We start from the raw sequence: 19,911 nt of genomic DNA on the forward strand, positions 1-19,911 counted from the left end.
TCATTCAATTCCTCCCACTCACCAGCGGGTGAGAGGAAGACTAAAGAAGAATGGAAAACTATTTAATAATTTCCATTTAAAAAAAAAACACATCACGAAACTTCTGCAGGAACAGGAAAGCCCTCGCCCAACTCAATACTGCCCCCCCCGTCCGTCATGCTCTGGAGCACGAAAACACGAACCGATATGGTTGCTTTGATGGGCGCCTGAGCAACCGCGGTGTGCGGCAAACAGTGCTACACAGTACGAGCGAGATTTCGGGGCACGCGGGCCGCCATACATTTATCCATCGGGTATCCCACTATCATCAGTTGATAGTGTGCTGTCGACAACGCATCAACGGCCTCGCACGCTCGCTCGGATACGTGTGCGCGCGCGTGTACTGTGCGCTTTACTGGCTTGTCTCGCCGTGTGTGTCGCCGTCGCAATATTCAAACGCTTCTTTTCGGTGGGCAGCGACAAACGGTTACGCCTCGGAACAGAACTCGTCTAGACCTCGTTTTAGAGCGTCCGGTAGTAATCAAGGTACGAAAAGGGCGCCGGAAACACATCGAGCCGGGGTGGCGAGAAGGGTCGTTAAAATCAAAGTGTACGTGTGTGTGTGTGTGTGTGTGTGTGTGTGTGTGGTGTGATAGTTAAAATTCACTTTTCGACCTGCGGGGTACACCGGTACGGGTTTTGACAAACGGTAATGCTAAAAAGACCGAGGTCGTCGTCGTTGTCGGTCGAACGCCTCTGTAAAGACAACGGAACAACGAAACTATCGAATCGTCACTCTGTGTACCCGCCGGGTTGCTTCACATTAGCGTACCAGGAGCCGCATCCAAATCAAGGTACCGAAAGTAAGTGAACTGCCGCCACCGCCGCCATTTGTATTCTACTTTTGGTGCTGCCGGCTCTGAGCAAATCGCTCAACCAAAGCTCAAAGCTTCTGAAACGTTCGCCCCGATCACACTCCGATCGAGTCCATCTGCGGTGGTGTGAAACATCTCTCCTGGCGGTACATCTTGTTCGGGTGTTTTTGTGTCCCCAGGCGCGCCGAGCTGCATATAATTGCGTTGCCCGCCTGTGTGTCCACCGTTTCCTGTCGATCGTCGTGTGTGTGTGTGCATTGCAGTGCGACACCCCTTTGTTCTGGTTGCACCGTCTCAGCGGAATGTTTTACAACTTGTTTACTATAAAAAGAGTAGTGTAACGCGCGCGTAAGGTGTGAAAGGTTATGCGTGTCGATTACATTTGTGTGGCAGCAGCGATAACGAAGAAGCAGCTGCAAGCGAAAGCCTCACCGGGCGATCGTGTAAGTGCGTGCGTGCGTGGCCGACCGAGCTATGCCGGAGTGATACCAATATAGTGTCAAACCCATTCGAGACCGATCGGGACTTGGTGTGTACAAGTGCGTACATCTGCACTGATCTGATCTGGGTACGATCACGCATCGATCGCTGGTGTTGGTGTGGTTGGGTAAAATCTGTGTAAACGGCGCCATGTCGCCCCTACTTCGATGTGTGCGAGATTGTAAATTGATGCATAAATTGATTGGCCTGCACACGGGCCTGCTATTCCAACCGATGGTCCGATCCCCATCCCCTGCGGGCCACGCTGTACTCGATCGATGTACAGCCGAGCCGTGATTCAGTTGTTTTGCCTCCGAGTTTTAAACCGATTTAGAAATAATAGCACCAATCCTTGTTTTTGTGTAATTTTCCACCATTTTCTTTCGCCTTGAACAGGGACCGATGGGAAGGGTGCATTGAAACAGTGGTAATCTTCCAACCGCGTTCTACCGGGGCGCGTGTGCGAGCCTGTGTGTGTGTGTGTATACATATGTTGTTGTAAAGTGTGTGTGTTTGCTGAATGTTTGTCGTCGTCACCCCGTGTCACCGCTGAAACCCCGCACAACGGAGCGTCCGCGCACCTAAGCTTTAACGAGAATCAAAACAGAACCGTCCCAAACTCCCTAATGAGCTTAGACGCGGGAGACGGTGGCAGCAGTGGTTGGTAGTGGTAGTTGGCCTGTGCGTAATTAACATTCTTCCCACCGGTGTGCGCAGTTCGGCACAATCCCTCCTCGTAGGCCCACTGTCGTCGTCGCTAGCAAGCGCCACCAAAACCACCGTTCCCTTCCCTAACAGAGAGAGAGAGTGTTAGTGGTGCGGGACCCGCGCGGGTTAATATAATCAAATCGAAATCGAAAACTCATCGTGTGTCACACAAGCCCACCCGCCACCAGTGGTAGTGCGCTGTGGCCGTTGTTTTTTTGTATTTTTTTTGTGTAGTTGTTTTCAATTTCTTCTATTTTGTGTTCGGCCCCCGGCCAGCGTAGTGTGACAGCAAACTCTGCCCGGGCATCAAAATCAAATCGCAAATTGAGTGTAACCTTTACGGAATTGGAATTCTAGATCGTGGACGCGGATGGGTTCTTGTATGTGTGTGTGTGTGTATGTGAGTGTGTGCGCCCCCCCGTGTGGATGGTGTAGTGCATCTTGATTGCCTGTGTACGGTGACGAAAAGCTTTTGCGCCAGGGAAGCAGAGCGATATACATACCCTTTTGCTATATCCAACTACCCCCGGTCGAAGGTAAGACTTTTTCACACACCATTGTTAAATGCTGGATTTTTTTGTAGTATTAACATCCCTGTTCCACTATAAACAGTATCTCGAGGTTTGTGTGTGTGTTTATTCCAATTTCTTTCGTCATCGATATCAAACACAGTTGTCAGATCTTTGCCAGATCTTGCCTTACATATCTGTTACAATGGGGTTTTCAATGTCATATGCGTGATGTAGATGGATTTAACGCATACTCTGAAACCATGTCTGGTGTATCTAGCGCGATCTGATCTTCTTTTCATCTTAGTATTATTCTTCTTCTTGACTCATCGACATGCGAGGTTCCGCAGACCTGAACAGAATAATGAGATATTTTTTTTAGTATACAGGGTTTACCAAGTCACTTTGCGATGTGAGCTGCACAATTCATCTCATTTGAGACGTATTTCTATTCTGACGTGCTACTTCATTTGGCCCGAAATAATTTTCTATTCCGCCGCATTCATTTTCATCCATTATATGAAGTCTTTTCACAGGGGATGTTAGCTGGAGCCGTCCGCGATGTTTACATTTTTTTCAAAAATAAATTTTTGGGCTTTTAGTGCTGATTTGTGATACAACTATGTTGTTTAACAAAGAATAGAGGTTTATCTATGCTCCGCTGTAGCATTCTAGCCGAAACATGGGTTATTCGTTGAGTTATTAGCAGATTTGACTGAGCAGGTTCAACTGCTAATATCTCAACGATTAATCCATTTTTCGGCTAGAATGCTACAGCGGAGCAAAGATAAACTTCTATTCTTTGTTAAACAACATAGTTGTATCACAAATCAGCACTAAAAGCCCAAAAATTTATTTTTGAAAAAAATGTAAACATCGCGGACGGCTCCAGCTAACATCCCCTGTGAAAAGACTTCATATAATGGATGAAAATGAATGCGGCGGAATAGAAAATTATTTCGGGCCAAATGAAGTAGCACGTCAGAATAGAAATACGTCTCAAATGAGATGAATTGTGCAGCTCACATCGCAAAGTGACTTGGTAAACCCTGTAACGTAGCCAAAAATAGTCAGTGTTAGGCATCGAAAGGATTGTCTGGTTGGAACTCGATTTTGTCCGTCCTTGTAGGATCCAACGCATTTATCGAATAGACCATCGGGCTACTCCGGTAAGATATATCTGGAGATCTACATATAGCATTGGCTCAAGTAACATGGTTGAGATCAGGCGCTAGAGACAACATCGAACTGATGATTCAGAACATCGTCAATCCAGAACATAAATGTTGTCCAATATGTTTCGCTATGATGATGGCGTATGATGATCAATTTAGGATCAGACACTACAATCTGTTTTATTCAATGTTTCAGCTAACAACAAGTAATGTAAATCCTGGATAATATAGACCCTTGAATATTGAAAGCTCTCTGTGGTAAAATAGGAATGAGATTCCGCACATTTATCTCTTGTTTTTAGTAAGATCTTGTTGAGCAGGGTAGACCTTTTAGCGTCAGGATTGTCAGAGAATGCTGGATAAGCAAGGATATTAAACAGAGTTAACAGGATAAACAGGAGAGTTAGCCGGTCTCGTGGTAAACTCGTACGACTTAACAACATGCCCATCAGGGGTTCAAGCCCCGAATGGATCGTGCCGACTGACTGTAGGGCTGACTATCCTGCTATAGTGTGAAATAAATAAGTCACTGAAAGTCAAGCCCACAAGTGGAACAGGCAGGCCTTGACCGACAACGTTTTTTGAGCCAAAGAAGAAGAAACAGGATACGGTAGAAGACGAACGAGATCTCAAACATTCATCTCCGATTCCAGATACACTAAGTTTACCTGCTTCGGAAGTTAGTGTCCTAGAACCAACCATTGGCACTAGTGGAACTGGCCAAATGCATGTCGTAGTCATGTTCTGATAAGTAGTGCGTCGGATCAAATAGTTGGTTCTTGGCGAGTTACGTAAAGGATACTGGAGAATTCCATTGTATTCGATGGATAAGACCCATTTTTCCTTGATGTTGGTCGTCTTGGATGTGTGTGTATGACTCAGACAGTTACTCTGAGAGTTTTCCGATGTCACCTCTTGCTCGTTTTTTTTATTTCATTACAACTATTAGAGTAGAATTGTCTTATAGATACTTTCGTCCTTCTCAAACCTGTGATGGGATAAGAGGTGGGTTTCGCTCTGCAATTGCAAGTGCTAAAAAATAGTTTTGTAGTCTTAGCAATGCCCAAAAAGAATATAATCCTAAATTTAGTTCATAGTTTCAATCAAATGAGGATTACTTTGCCAATATTTTATCAACAAAGAATTCTGCTTGCTGCACTTTATTACATTAAGCATAGAATGGACGATAGTACGTTGATTTCAAAAATACAGTTTATCGGGAAGATAAGGCCAGTTACAAAGAACTGATCTGAACTAACTGAGCGTCTAACTGAAAGCAGACATCGTATGACATCACAAACGTTTGCAATAAAATTCCAAAAAAAATGGAGTAAAATGTGTTGCCCAGATAGAGCTATCCATTAAATTCTCCGTAATAAATGCAAAAAATCCAATAGCGTGAAGTTTAAGCCATATTTCACATCCCACCGTGCTGGGGCTGTATGTAAAACACCTTGTCACAGTATTGTTGGATATCGTGCAAATTTCATTTTAAATACAGAATAGAACGATATGTGTTGCAAGTGGAACATCTTGGCAACGGTTGGCAAGGACCGTGAATGAGCGAATGGGCAAAGCGACGGCAGCTAAGCTTAAGTTTTCCACCACATGGAACTCACGTCCGTTGTTTTCCATTTTTAGCCGGCAGAGATGGTAATGCATTAGTGATGCTGTTGCTCATTCCGCATTACTAGGGTTGCCTTCGGTTACCCGGAACGGTGGCACACACAGACGCCAGCTTGACGTGTGAGCAGCCAAGTCACTAAACGCGATCGCTTGCCGAATGATTGACAAGCGTTTTGCTTTATTAATAAATTAGCTCCTCCCGCTGTCTGTACCTTCAAAAACGAGCTACGCTGCTTTACTAAAGTTCTTCCTGTTGGTAGAGCAATTAGCCAATATCATTAAAAAAACATAACACTGCCGTTTAGGACTTTTGTTAGACCTGTCACAACCAGCCCACCACACCGGAGAGTCCAGTCAGACCACTGGTGATCAAACGCGAAATTGTTGAAATGCAACAACACAAACCCTTGCTATCTCCGGTTCACAACGGTCACCCAGAAAAGAAACTCGCTTTTGGGGCACGGGGCAAATATAGTTTCCCCTTCATCTTCTGCCACATTGCACAATAAATTATGCTCACACCTTTTGCTCCGTTGGATGCTGCTGGAGCTGAGTTAATGAGCCGCGATTTTGCAATTCCAATCACCCACGGCTCTGTTGTGTTCCGGGAAAATCTAATTGCCATTACAAACATGCAGCGATGCGAAATTCCCCACTGGTCGCTTAATTTCAGGCGTGCAGGCAGTGGGAGAAAAGTGCAACATCGTTCTAGGCGCCCGTGGCGATTGCGGGAGTTAGCAAGAGGTACACCTCCCAAAAAGCACATCTCTCCCCTAAACTGGTGGTTAGAATTTAACATTCACCATTGAACAGTACAGTGCGTCGTGGAGCGATTGCATCAATATTAATGGGTAGTACGCACCACAACTTATTTTTTTTTTTTTCTACGAGGCACTCCTGGAGGTGGGAGCGGAGGTTTGGATGTTTATCGTTCCAGCATCGGCAAGGCTACCGGATGGCCTCAATGGCAGTGCGCTACTGCTGCTGTTGTTGCTGCAACGAGCTATTACGCCTCACTGACGATTGACCGACGACACAAACAAATCATTTTTCCCTTTCTAACCATTCATCAACGCAGACGAAAGTACGAAACACTTCATTCTTTGGATCCTCATTCTGGTTTTGTTTGTTTGTTCGTTTGTTCTTGTATTTTTTTTTTTGCTGCTATCATGCAAGGTCCTTTTCCGATCCAGTAACAGCAGCAGCAGCACAATTGAAGCGTACCAATTAATGGAAGGAACTGCCAGGGCAAACATGGCCAGCCGTATAGTGTATGCAAAAATGCCCAAGACGTAGTCCCATCGGACAATGTCATATGCATGTTTGGGTCGGAAAAAAATAATGGAATGTGTGTGGTAGAAAGTGAGCAAAATGCCACTTTTGTTCCGTTTGCCGCTTTGTAACTCTATTGTGCGTATCAATCGAACTGTGACCATGCATCTGATTTGCCTCAGGAGGTAGAATGGGGTAGTGAAGGGTTGTGTGACATAAACCACAATGCTTTGCAGTGGCGATGTAGGTGAAGCATAAACGTATGTGTGAAAGTGTTTTGCACAGAATTGCACCCTTTTTTCCTTTTTATTCAAGAGTTTAGAGGACTTTTAAATGGTAGACACTTTGTGTTGTCGGAGCAACTTAAATCGAAACATTTGATGCAGTTTTCACAGTACAGTCAACCCGTTCAAGCCAACCCACTGCCTGCTACCTTTAAATGAGCACACGGGCGAAACGAACTACGAAACCTAATCCGGTTTTCATTGATAGGATTAAACATGTTTCCTTCATTCATCGTCATGATGGTGATGATGATGATGATGATACTGGCAATGCGGTTGAGCTACGTAATAACACGCACTCTGTGCATCCGTTGTTGCATCCACTCCAGCCCAACGAACCGGTGCAAATTGTATCGATGGAGGCGCCCGTTAGTTTGTACCCATTTTCGGTATAATGCGGTACAGATGAAGTGATGTGATGATTGAGCATAATGTTATTAAAATTAATGTTACGAGTTGTGCTGAAAGAGGTTGAGTTTCACGTACACCACTCACATGATCACGTGTCTTAAATGGTTCAATGAATCTGTATTTATTTATTTATAGTGTGCAACAAAAGCTGTGGCTCTTTCAAAAGGTTGAGAAAGTACAGAGCTACCTTTCCATTGTTTCACATGATAAAGCTAGATAAAGAATGGCTATGATTGAGAAAGATTAACCCTATTCCAGGCAACCGTCCACCCGAACTAGCCCTACCGATTTAGATTGCTTATTGCTCCGGTGCTAGGAATCACAGTTGCTTGTAATATGGTTTATGTATGTAAACCACAATCTTCAATCCTTCTACATATTTCAAGTATTTTTTAAATTTGTTTTCAGAGTAATTTATTTCATTAACCCTATTCCATGCAACCGAGCCATCGACTTTGAGAGATCATAGCTTTCGAATACTTTATCCTATTACGACGCAGTAATGTATTAATTAAAATTTAAATTAACGCTTCCCCAAGAAACATTTCCTATAGCTTTTACACTTAAACATGTCTAAAGAATGCTTTACCGTGAGTGTACTAAGCCTTATAGTTTTAACATGTATTTTGAAGAGGCTTAACAATCTTTAAAGTTGTTAAAACTTCAAGACGTTCTGAAGGCGATTATAAGACTGTCTGTTAAAACTATAATAGAAGCCACATAGTTTTTGAATGTATTTTGAAGATGCTTAACAGTCTTTAAGGTTGTTAAACCTTTAAAACGTTCTGAAGGTGATTATAAGACTGTCTTATAAGACTTATAAGATGCCTGGATTTAACCATAAAGTGAACGTATTCTTAAACATGAGTGTTTTACGACTCGTTATTTGAGACTGGGACATCAAGATCAACCCCAAATAGCCAGAATTGCTTAATCAGCTCATTTTGGCACGCTAAAGATCGCTGCTTGAATTCGCCTTTTGCAGTAGATAAACAGCATCAAAGTTCTATGCGGGTCTTTCAAACAGCGCCTAAGCAGCTTCCTTATGCCACGGTGCCAGGGATTATTTTTCTTTGTGTTTTATTTTCAAGCAAGCGTCATCGATGAAATAAACAACAAGATTTTTTTCGTTTAAACACATGTGTATATTTTTAATTTCTTTGTATTGATGAATTACACACAAATTTATACAATTTACTGATAATTCACAATCACTTCACTCAATATTCATTCTTCAATTAACGAATCTAACTTGTGCAGCAGCAATGAGATGATTGCCGGCGTCAGTCTTTGACACTTTGACAAGAGCCACCTAGTACCGATGACATGCATTAAAAAGCTATAAAGTTCCACCAAGTTCAGTACCCTTTCTTAACCAGCCTTCAAGTTCCATCATGAACCCTACACATAGTGCTAATCAGCCGCAAAGTTTCAAAGAGTGCCATGTGCCTGTTAAAAAGCTCCATAGTTCTGCAAAGTACCGTCTTATCTCTTAATCAGCCACAAAGTACGACATCGGAACGATTTTTCGTTAAACAGCCCCAAATCAGCTATAAAGTACGAGCTGGCTATTTGGGACTGATCTTATTAAATGTTGATTAAGTCTTGAATGAAGGGAGCTTGGAACAAACTATACAGGCTGTATCTGAGATACGCTATTAAAACACAAATCGTGAAGAAGCGGTTTTCAGCCATTATAGATTTAAGTTTCTTTTCCTTTTGCTTGCAGTGGGTGGTTATTATTCAAATTCTAAACAATTTTTGTTTTTTTTAATCATTTTGCTATTAACTGATATTGTATCAAATCAATAAAATTTGTGCAAAGAACTGTCAAATTCAGAAACCCACGATCGTGTAAATTTGCATATACCAGGATCCGCGTATCTCGGACACTACCTGTACTTGGAGAGTCTTAAAACTTGTTAGTCTGCACAAGTGCTTGCTAAAGCTATGTGCAGTTTAAAACTATCTTAGCCACACATACAGCACTACAAATCGACTGAACTTGTAATCAGGAAGGTCCTCTTGATCTTAAGTCAATGGAATCCATTTCAATGCATAAGATTGTTGATTTGTGTATCCAAAATGTGTCAGCCGTGTTGATATTTTGATAAACAAATTGCTTGTTTACATGGCAAATAGAAAAATGGAAATTTTCCAAACGTTTTTCCCGTCATGTTTATTATGCCACAGCCTTGAAGAGGCTTTTTGTGCAAATTGAGGGCGTTTCAATGAAAACTATATTTTTAAAATAATTTATTTTTAAACTAAAAAGTTGCTTAATATTGAGGCCACTTGATATTTTTTTAAATTATTATAATGTATTACAACAGTGCAATTTTCTTGGCATGGATTTCTGGTCATACACGAGCGATTTCAGAATCAGAAAAAAATATTAGGACAACAAAATAATTCTCAAATAATTCTCAACTATTGTTATGACTTCACAATCATTACTTCATTGCCGTCACAAGAACATATCTATAGCAATAAGCATCTTAACATCCTAAAGGTCTATAAATGGTTCTAGAAAGGTCTTAGCAGAGTTCTGTAGATAGGCCCTATCAGTCTTAAGAGAGTTTTATTATAGTCTTATTAGGTCATACAAGACATTCAAATGAGAAAGGGAGGCTATGTGGAATAGCTGTAACAACAACGTTAAAACTATGATATGATTTAATATGTTACTTGGGTCTAGTTTTCAAAATGTGAATATAACGCCTCTACTCTTGGTCGTTATGTAAATTGCAATAGTTTTAGGACCTTGCATTCATATTAAAACATGTATTAAAAAGTTATTAGTCTTCATAGTTGCTGGCTACCCCTGGCTAGCCTAGTTGCACAACAATATGATTGTTTTCGGTTGTCATTGAGGGCGTTAAGAAATGTTTTAATAATGCCACAAAAATGCTTTCATAGAACACTATTTATGTAGTGAAACATCTGCCCTTGACAAGTTTATTATGGATAAACCACACAATGAGCTATTGCTAACAAATGTAAAATTGCAAATAAAATTGCAGATTTTTGGTAATGATATTCATTTTAACCGAAGTCTCTCTAACATTGTCGTATTTACTAAAAAACACAAAATGATATAAAAAAGATATTAAAAAATCATATTATATAAACGATTGCCGTCAAATCAAAAACACATGAAAATCTTCTATATTAAAAAAAACGACACTACAATGCACAGTAGTTAACAGTAGAATTGACAACATTCCGGGCAGAAAAAGAAAGCCCCACCGTGCAAAGTATATATGCCAACTAGCAAACAGTAAATATAGCAGCGAAAGGCTCACGGCTGGTGAGCAATCTGGGACAAACTGCCATTGAACAACAATTTGCCGGGCATCGCATTGAAGAGTGTGAAAGATGAAGACGGGGTCAGAACGTTTCCCATCCTCCTATGCTCCGACCATTGTCACCTTCTGCAGTTGTGCTTTTGCGTAACGCTTTTGCGATACAAAGATGCGACGATGGAGTCATCTGCTCCTTGCCCGTTCTTCCGATGTCACGATGTAGAACGGTGGAGGAATCGAAGAGGAAACAAATTAAAAACTATTTCAACCCATTTTATTGCCCGCTGTAATGGTGAAGAAAGTTTGCAAGCTGCACAACGCTCAGGTAGCAGCAACAACAGGAGTGGCAGTGTGCGGTGTGTTCATGGCTGGGTGTATATGCACACGAATCACAAGGGGGTATGTTGATTGAAGCTATCGCGAAGGTGTATTTATGCTCGGTTTTTTGTTTGACACTTTGTCGACGTTTAGAGCTTCGTTGGTTGAGTTTTAAATTCAATTTAAATCTAGCTCCCATTCGGTAGTCCGGTATTTGAAACGGAGGACGAATAATCGAATGAATGGAATACATATCAAACAGAAACAAAACTGATATCTAACAAAAGCGAAAAACTGAACCGTTTACTGTTCAATATTTGTGTTTTCTTGGGGAAAATTCCTCTTTTTCTAAACCTACACAAAACAGCATTAACACATTTTTCGCAAGAAATAATAACTAAGGATTCTGCTCCGTTCCATTACTTTTCAACGCAACTCGTACTCGGTGATCGGTTTCAACGTGCGGGCATGAAGCATAGCAAAGGCATACTACAATAGCGCGCAATACACGCGCCGATGCGGTTTAAATTTCTCCTTGTCGGTTGTTATTGTTGTCGTTCCACAAACAAACACGACCCCGGGGGCAAAAATAACAATCTTTGCTCCCCACACAGCTTTGCTGCCTTTGCCGTCCGTGCCGGTTCACTCAATCATCGTACGAAGCAGCGTAAATATCGAATAGGACCGGCTAAGTATCTGCAAGTGTGAAATAATAGTATGTAGGAGTGTTGGAGAAAGAAACGAACAAAAAAGACAATCTTCAGAAAAACTATTTTGCTTTCGCGTAAGCCCTCGGGGAACACAAACCGCGATGAACGTTTCGTACGTCAGCGGAAACAGCCAGTACACGTCGATGACGAACGGCTTCTGGGAGCGCATGGTCGTGAAGCGAAGGTCCTTCTTCAGCCCGTCCGCCAGCACGATCCAGTTGCAGCTGACCGTGGCATCGCTGATGCCTGTTGACTGCAATGCAGGATAGTCAAAATCCGTCACAAGATTGATACTTTTTTGAATGGATTCTTACTTCGTTTGTCTGCCACCCGCTACTTACCATGTTGGTGACACGGTTGCCGAAGAAGCTCCACACAAAGACCTGATAGAAGCCGGCCAGCATGTACGCACCGAAGCGCACCATCTGCATCGGGTCGCCCTTGGCAAACATCAGCTCGAACGCGGTCAGACAGATGATGAGCATGCTGCACACAAACTGGGCCATAATGTTTGGTTCGTACAGGCGCTTTAAGCGATTGCAAAAGCTGCCAGTGAAAAGGAGAGGGCGCTCCGGGGTAGAAAAGAGTGCCAAACTCATACGAGCCTTACCAATACTTACGACAGCAACTGCTGGTGTGAAGCTATCGCACTGTACACCTGGTCCCGTATCGACCGGTCTCCGTGGAGGGGGCCCTCGGGGGGCAGCTGAAGATCGGCCCCGATCAGCTCGAACTGTTTGCGCTGCATGCAGAACAGTAGCGCCATCTGGCTGAGCGCTTGCGCGCCGATACAATCGATCAGCACCATGCTGTACAGTACGTAGACGATCAGAAAGGCCTGACAGACGAACACACACCCGTAGCCAAGCGTGGTGGCCGTGCTGAAGGGATAGATGGCACGCAGGATAAGCGTTTCGCCGTTGGAAAAGAGTGCCTAAAGAACATTGGGTTGAATAAAAAATGAGCCGTAGATCTGAGAGACAGACCCTAAAGAACCTTGTACTAAGAAGCATAAATATTATTTGTTTTTTTTTTCTTAGGACATGTCACAGCATCTTCAAAGATAGTGAATTCTTAACACAAAAATGTCATAAATCCTTACGTTCACCATCAGACAGCTGGCGAGCAGCGTGGCGAGCAACTTGGATGCATCCTGCAACATCCGCTCTTGCAAGTTCTGGTGTCTCATGCGCCGCACAAACCATTCGCCCTGCAGCAAGTAGTGCTCGTGGTACGTCTGCATCTGCTCGACGCACTCGCTCAGCTCGTCAATGTACAGCACGCTGTGCCACTTTTTCGCCAGCGTTAGCAGCAACCCCGCCAGGATGCACATGTCGTCCCCGAACAGCCCGATGTCGCCCAGCACGGTGGCCAAATCCCACACGATGGTGCCGAGCTGCAGCAAAAAGAAGAGCTCGAGCGCGTAGAATCCGGCCCGGCGGGCTAGCCGCGTCTTCGATGCGTCCTTGTAAATGCCGAGCGTTCTGGTGCCAGTGGGTGGGAGATTAGTAGAAGCGATTATAACACCCCCCTCCCACACCGCTCCGTCTGTTCAAAAACCTTAGTTTGGTAAAGTTGTACTTGATGTACACCTCCTCGGCAAAGGTGTCGTCGCGTAGGATCCATCGGTAAAGGTATTCCATATTTGCACGCCTCACTTAACTCGCTCGCGCGAAGGATATGTTGTGTAGCACTGGCCAGGAATCGTTCTGGAAAGCCCCATCATATCCGTGCGTTTTTATCCTCGCTCGAATCCTTGCATTCTTGCACACACTCACACTCGGATTCACTTTATTAATTAAGCATTTCGCCAGGACGGCGGTACACGGTATTTATCGGTTCCACGGTACCGTCAATCAACGGTGCAAAGATGGCGCACGTAGTTGCTGCTCAATTAGGCGCACAGATTTAAAGGCAGTACCGGTGGCGTAATAAATATATATCTTCTGCCGCGGAAGCAATTATACCCGTGCCCGGGGTTTGGATTTGACTTTCCACAGCCGTGTGGGAAATTTGCATCGCTGTAAAAATGGCGACACGCTACACGCGACTGTGCGTAATAAGCGTTTCGACATGTTTGTGTCGCGCTTGTGACAATTATTAAACGAGCAATACACGATGGCAACGGATGTAACGTACGGGAAGTTTTGGGTGGAATTCTTTTGATTGCTGAAGATGCCATACCGGTACGTTGGAGTAGTGTTTTAACAATTTCAGTAAATTATATAGAGAGAGTACAAGGCACGCGGGACGCACGCCACGGAGGAATATCAAAACATGCAGCAACATTGATTTTGCAAGCTAATTGCACTTAAGCAATGTTTAGAGGTAGCATGGAAGCATAGAAATGTGTAGTTTTTTTTACTACATTTACTACGAAAATACTAGGAGAGTACTAGGAGAGTATTATTGGCAGCGTTTTGATGACAGCTGTTGCCACTTGTTTCTTACATGCTTGTCTCATACAACAAAGGTGGATAAACCCTTTCTCGCAGGAGAATAAATAAGAAGAAGAAGAAGAAGAAGAAGAAGAAGAAGAAGAAGAAGAAGACATATAAATTTAAGGCTTTCCTTTTCTCTGTTTATAATTTCGAAAACGGCCGCAAAATACCGCGTATCCCGATTTTCCACGTGAGTCGAATCTCGTGATTTCCAGCTAAAATATCACTAATTTTCGTGTAATTTTGCAAGTAGGGGGCGGTTTTAGTCACTTTATGAATTATTTGATGTGATTCTGACTGAATATAGCAGCTTTAAATCTTTTGAAATAGTTTTTAACATTCGATCAAAACTGAAATTAGTTGGCAATTTACAGTGGATGTGTCAAATCAGTAAAATTTGCTTAAAGTATTGTCAAATTTAGAAAACCGCATATCTCCGAATCCGCGAATAAGAGATACTGTGTATCTCGGGAACAGCCTGTAGTTCTGCTTCTTAGTTGACAACATGGAGCAAACGTCTGCCAAATATTATCGTCTTTTAGAGGAAGGTATAGACACTAGTTGTTTTGAACGAATATCTGTTTCGACCCATAAAGCCTGATAACAGATTTGGTTGAACAGCACTTGTGCAATAACGATCAATTCAATTAGTTAACTTAATCATCAGTAATTTCTGTGTCGTATGTTCTCTTTTCCTGTAAATCGTGGTTGTTTTTCTTCTGGGAAACGGTAACTATTCCGATGCTCCGATGATGATGGAAATGCTGATCGTTTGAGAGTGATTTTAATATTTGCTTTATTTTCCACTTGTACCGTCATCCACTAGTAACTGACAAAACATATTCGTTTTTGAATTACATCCATCCTAGAGCCGTAAACATACACATCATCCACAAAGGAGAAAATTGAATGGAATTTATCGTGTTTGTCATTCTAGATAGCCACCCAACATGGATTTGGGTTTGTTTTTTGCGTTTACATTTTTCAATTGAATATCACTAACATGAGCTGCATTTCCTTGGCGAGGTTTCGGGTTTCGGATGCCTATTCTTGCTTGCGCTCAACAGAAATAGCACACACAAAACGCACCGCAGTTAACACTTCCAGTACTGTTGTGGTATATAACAACATATCTGCAATTTGCATTCATCCATTTAAAATACATATTTTGGGTGAAAAACGCAATATTGAGCATGCCTGGATATTCGATTTACGCTGATGTTTGAGCGGAACGTAATCAAACGAAATAACTCACGAGCAGCATAGCCTTTGTAATGTATGGAAAAGTGAATTAAATTATTTTTAATCACATTTTTAAATTGCAATTGACGTATCCCGAATGGAGCGATTTAACAGGATACACGTTTCGTCATTTCGTTCGTTTTTGTGCTACAATGTGAACAGTTTTTTGTTGAAACAGCTTCGAATTTTACCAGTTTACTGAGTAGGTACATGGACAAAGAGAAGGTAAGAGAAAAACACCAAAGAGGTTTTGGCCTTAAATGAAATTTAAATCCTATTGGAATAGCAAACGTTTGAAGTTGATTTACATTAGTGCCAACTAATGTTCTAAATGGTGGGATGGGATTTTATCATTATGCTACGATTATCGTAATCTCTCCAAGATGGCAAGAAATATGTTAATTATACGCCCTGAACTACCTATTGATGAACAAAACTGAATATTATGACACAACTCCAAACTTTGCTTTCAACTTCATGCTATCTTTATTTGCACTTTAAGGATGTACAAACCATTCAAATTGTTAAGGCAAAACAGGGCATTTTCTTTGCGCACGGGTAGAATTTTGAATGCAATTAGGTGCCGTCATAGCAATGATTGTGGTTAAATGAATTGTTTCATACCGTACGACCAAAACCTGCTGCTACAATACATGCAATTCTAATCATTGTGTAGAGCATTTCATAAACTACACTTTAGTGCACAATTGTGCGGTTTGGTTGTGGTTGAACAACGCAGAGAAGTGGCATTTCACTGGAAACCAACTTTTCCAATTCCGCTACTATTGAAGTGAAATTTGAGATGAATTTTACAACATCTAACCTGCATACTGATTCCTATATTTGTGCTTATGACGTGACAAAAATCTCCTCATTTCCTCTCTTTTGGTTACAAACAATCCAATTCCGCAACAGCTAATTTAACATTTCCCGCTCTACTATGTTTTGTCGTTCCAGATCCAAACCTCCCTCCCGGTCACATTTGCGAAGCCAACCGGCACCCGTGCGCATTTGGCTTCAAGGGGCATTGAAACGGCGAGCAGCAGCGGAGCAACGGCAACCATAATAGCTCAAGCAATGTGCCAAGATTGCATCGGCGGAAGGATCTCATTGCGACCGCAGGACGCCCAAACGGTGACCGATCCTGTCGCTGGCCAGGGAGACTGAGGGCCATCGTAGCGAGGAAGCGAACAGAACAACAGCAGAGCGAAAGAGATAAAGAGGAGAAGGAAAAGAAGAGCATTTTAAAGTACACCAGACCAGACTAATCAGGGACGGAGGAACAGTCCCGTGCTTCATCAAGGCTCGATAAGTGCTCGTGGGCACCACCTGTTACGCCAGCTGACCGACTGTGGGTGGTGGAATCGATTTGCCTTCCCTCCCGGTTCGAGCGGTGTCCATTGCATCATCAATATGCACGTGATCGTTTTGAAGTACGTGCAGGTCCTGTGCATTACCATCTTCTTCTCGAACAACATCAACTGCGACAAGCTGCTACTGCACAACGAGCAGGAGGACCAGGAGCTGTACCGGATCGGCGCTTGTACGGCCGCGTGCATGGCCGGAACGGAGCCGGGCGGGCCGGTCGACCGTAACGCCACCGGTACAACCGTCCCCAGTGCGGAGGAGCTCAAGGTAAGGGTCCAGCTTGCAGAAACAGTCTTATGAAACACGTCCTTATTTATCGGCTGATTATTCTGTGTCTTTTTTTTTAATTTTATTTCTCTCTCTCTCTTCTTCTCTCCGTTTTACTCGCTGCAACTGCTGCTGGTGTGTCATTATCGGCACGATGCATTGGTGCCTGTGTCCGCCAGACCATCGGCTACTGCTACAAGCGCTGCTCGGAGGACACACGCCCACTGTCCGCGTGGCGCCCGCTGGTACAGCGCCAGGATCCATCGCTACGCATTAATCTCATCTGCCGCGACAGCACCAATCTGATCATCGAGATCAAACCAACCGCCTTGGAGGCGGGCGGTGGCGTCGGAGGCAACCACCACCATCAGGACAGCAAACTCACACCGAAGCTTAGCGCACCCGGGGGAAATCAGAACCAATTAAATGCACTGCGGGACCGAAGCGCGTCGGCCGAATCGCTCGAATCGGCGGCACCGGCCCGCAGCAGGCGTGCAATCGGGGCGGACGGGCCACTTTCTGCCGGGCAGCTAACCGAACGGCAGAAAGCTTCCAGCGGCACGCGCACCAATCTGCTTCAGCCGACGGCCGGAAAAATCGATGGCCCAACACTGCACGGTTCGGTTGATGCGTCCGCTGATGAAGATGATGAAGCAGACAACGTCGCGGTCAAGGTTCAGCCGGATCGGGAGCACTACCAGCGAGCGCTAGCGGCGGAACAGGACCGTACCCGTCCGCCGGTACCGATCTATCTGGTGAAGGTGCAGGACAGCGAACAGGAGCTCGGCGACCGAATAGTCTATATGGTGAGTTTAGTTAATTAATCCTGCATTGTAAACCTGCACACTGCACCTGCTGGACCGGTACCCAAGCGATTGGCAGTTGCACGAGATTCCCCGCATACGGTGGGAAAACGTGTCCTGGTGGCTTGATGAGTCATTTAGTATGAATCGGATAGCGTGACCTACCTGTCTGTAGCTGTCGGAAGGTGATGCTAAACTGGGATGACATTTTAGCAAGATGCTTAACTTATGCATGAGCTGTAATGGATTCTGGGTTGCCACAAGTTCGCAAAGCAGGAAGGGGATGATGCAGCTTTATTCCACGTTGTGGCTATTTTCGGGATAATATTCCAATGTACACAATGTATCAGCGCATCATATCGTGCAAGTTTAAACACGTGTAGTGGAGGGTGACACATATCGAACAATTAAATGAAGGCCGTTTTTTGTTCCATTTTTTCGAAAAAACGACCATCTTTGTCTGTGCAAAGGTGCAGTGAAGAAGTGGCAAAACATGTGAGGAAAGGTTAAAAACATCCTTTTTATTCGCATTATTATTTCAAATTGTAATCTTACGATTTACTATGAGTTTGTGGCATATGCATTGACATTGTGTTAAACGTTTGGTGAATCCATCCCGTTGCACACAGCCCACACAGGCCTTTTCATGAGCATGGTTCATAAGTGGGGTTTTTCCCAATAGCTATCAGCGCTTTAGTCTTATTGAACTTCTGTATGATTACATTTCCCGATAGCTGCGTATGTTTTACTCGGAAATGCCTTGGCAAGGCCAATTCGTTAGTAGAATTACATTTCTAGGCAAGTGCTTTGAATCTAACTCGCGTTTGGATGTTACTTATGGGTTCAACAACGATTCAGGCCACTTAGGACAATCGTTAGGACACTTTGATGTAGGAAATGTGTCGACAATATCTTTGCAATACTGAGTGTGATAGAGTTCGTTCTACTAAACATCGCGCCAATCAGGTAAGGTGCGGTTGGTTTACTGTTGACTCTCATCAACACTAACCAAACTTAAAGATAGAAAAGTGTCTTTGAAATTTCTGAATTTCTCAATCTGGCTGCTCCGTACATGTACATACTTGCTGTTTTTCTTACTATTTATGAATTGATTATAAATAAACTTCTATCGAACTGAGCTGTAGGCTATATCTCTCTCAAGAACAGGCATTCTTCGGGCCTCATTACCACTGTACTATATGGTCTAGTCATGATGCACATTCCGGAGCGTACCTAGTAGCTTTGTTTCGTCCCTCAGTCAAAATAAGCCGAACTAAGTTCAAAATTCTGAACCTGATAGGTTCGTTCGGAACGGTCGGAACAGTCGGAACGCAATGCGAACCTATAGCTTCAGATCAGAGCAAAAGGAACGATCGTAACGGTCGAATAGACCGAATCTATTGGAACGAACAAAGACATTAATCAGAACGATCTGAACGGTTCCGGATAGCTCCGCTCCGGAACGATCAGTTAGCTCCGAAGTTTTCTGGAATCGATTATAGGTCCGGAATCCAGCACAGAAATTGGCTCCCGAATTGGTTCCGGAATCGGATCCGGAAACGGAATCGGCTTCGAAACCCAGTCGGTTTTGGCATTTTCATAAGAATAGGCGCTTGGACCTAAAGATGCTAAGTATTGATAGCCGCAAAGAATCAAAATTTACTTGTAAACGAGTCATTCTCATTGAGATTCCCGAACAGATTTCTCTTCTGAAACTTCTTATTTCAATGCAAGAACTGATTATCGTTTCAGAGCTAATTCCATTTCTGGAGTCAATCCTGATTCCGTTACCGTAGCAAATTAAGATTCCCAGGTCGATTCTGATTCCGCAGCCGATTCCGATCCCGGAATCGATTTCGGAGCAGACACCGGAATCGGCTTCGAAATCAACTCCGGAATCGGCTCAGTAATCGACTCCGGAATCGGCTCCGAAATTGACTCCGAAATCGGAATCGTTTCCAGCATTGGAATCGGCTCCGGCATTGATTCGGAACATGGAATCGGAATAAGGTAGGTCCGATTACGAGGTCCCACCATTAAAATAACCAACCAGTTCCTGTTCGTTCCTCCTTCAAATGAACCGAGTGGCGTTCCGTTCTGTTTACAAATGGACCTGGTTCCATTCCGTTTCTAGTTCT

At 43.5% G+C, this 19,911-nt stretch overlaps 1 protein-coding gene and 1 pseudogene across 11 annotated transcripts in view; one reads left to right on the top strand and one right to left on the bottom strand.

Annotated features, from left to right (window-relative positions):
* The first annotated feature begins 237 nt into the window (after nt 1–237).
* Nucleotides 238–19,911, top strand: part of LOC3290041 (tyrosine-protein kinase receptor torso) — a 38,155-nt gene continuing 18,481 nt past the window's right edge. Inside the window, exons 1-5 of one of the 11 annotated variants that reach the window (XM_061646679.1) lie at nt 301–525; nt 1,731–1,761; nt 2,324–2,578; nt 16,293–16,970; nt 17,150–17,776. In XM_061646679.1, coding sequence (XP_061502663.1) covers nt 16,749–16,970; nt 17,150–17,776 — 849 coding nt within the window. In that variant the 5' untranslated portion in view covers nt 301–525; nt 1,731–1,761; nt 2,324–2,578; nt 16,293–16,748. The other 10 variants (XM_061646673.1, XM_061646674.1, XM_061646669.1 and 7 more) reach the window with 10 other exon arrangements.
* Nucleotides 10,522–13,671, bottom strand: LOC1276429 (uncharacterized; annotated as a pseudogene).

This window comes from Anopheles gambiae, chromosome 2 (assembly GCF_943734735.2).
Source record: "Anopheles gambiae chromosome 2, idAnoGambNW_F1_1, whole genome shotgun sequence".
Classification (NCBI taxonomy): domain Eukaryota; kingdom Metazoa; phylum Arthropoda; class Insecta; order Diptera; family Culicidae; genus Anopheles; species Anopheles gambiae.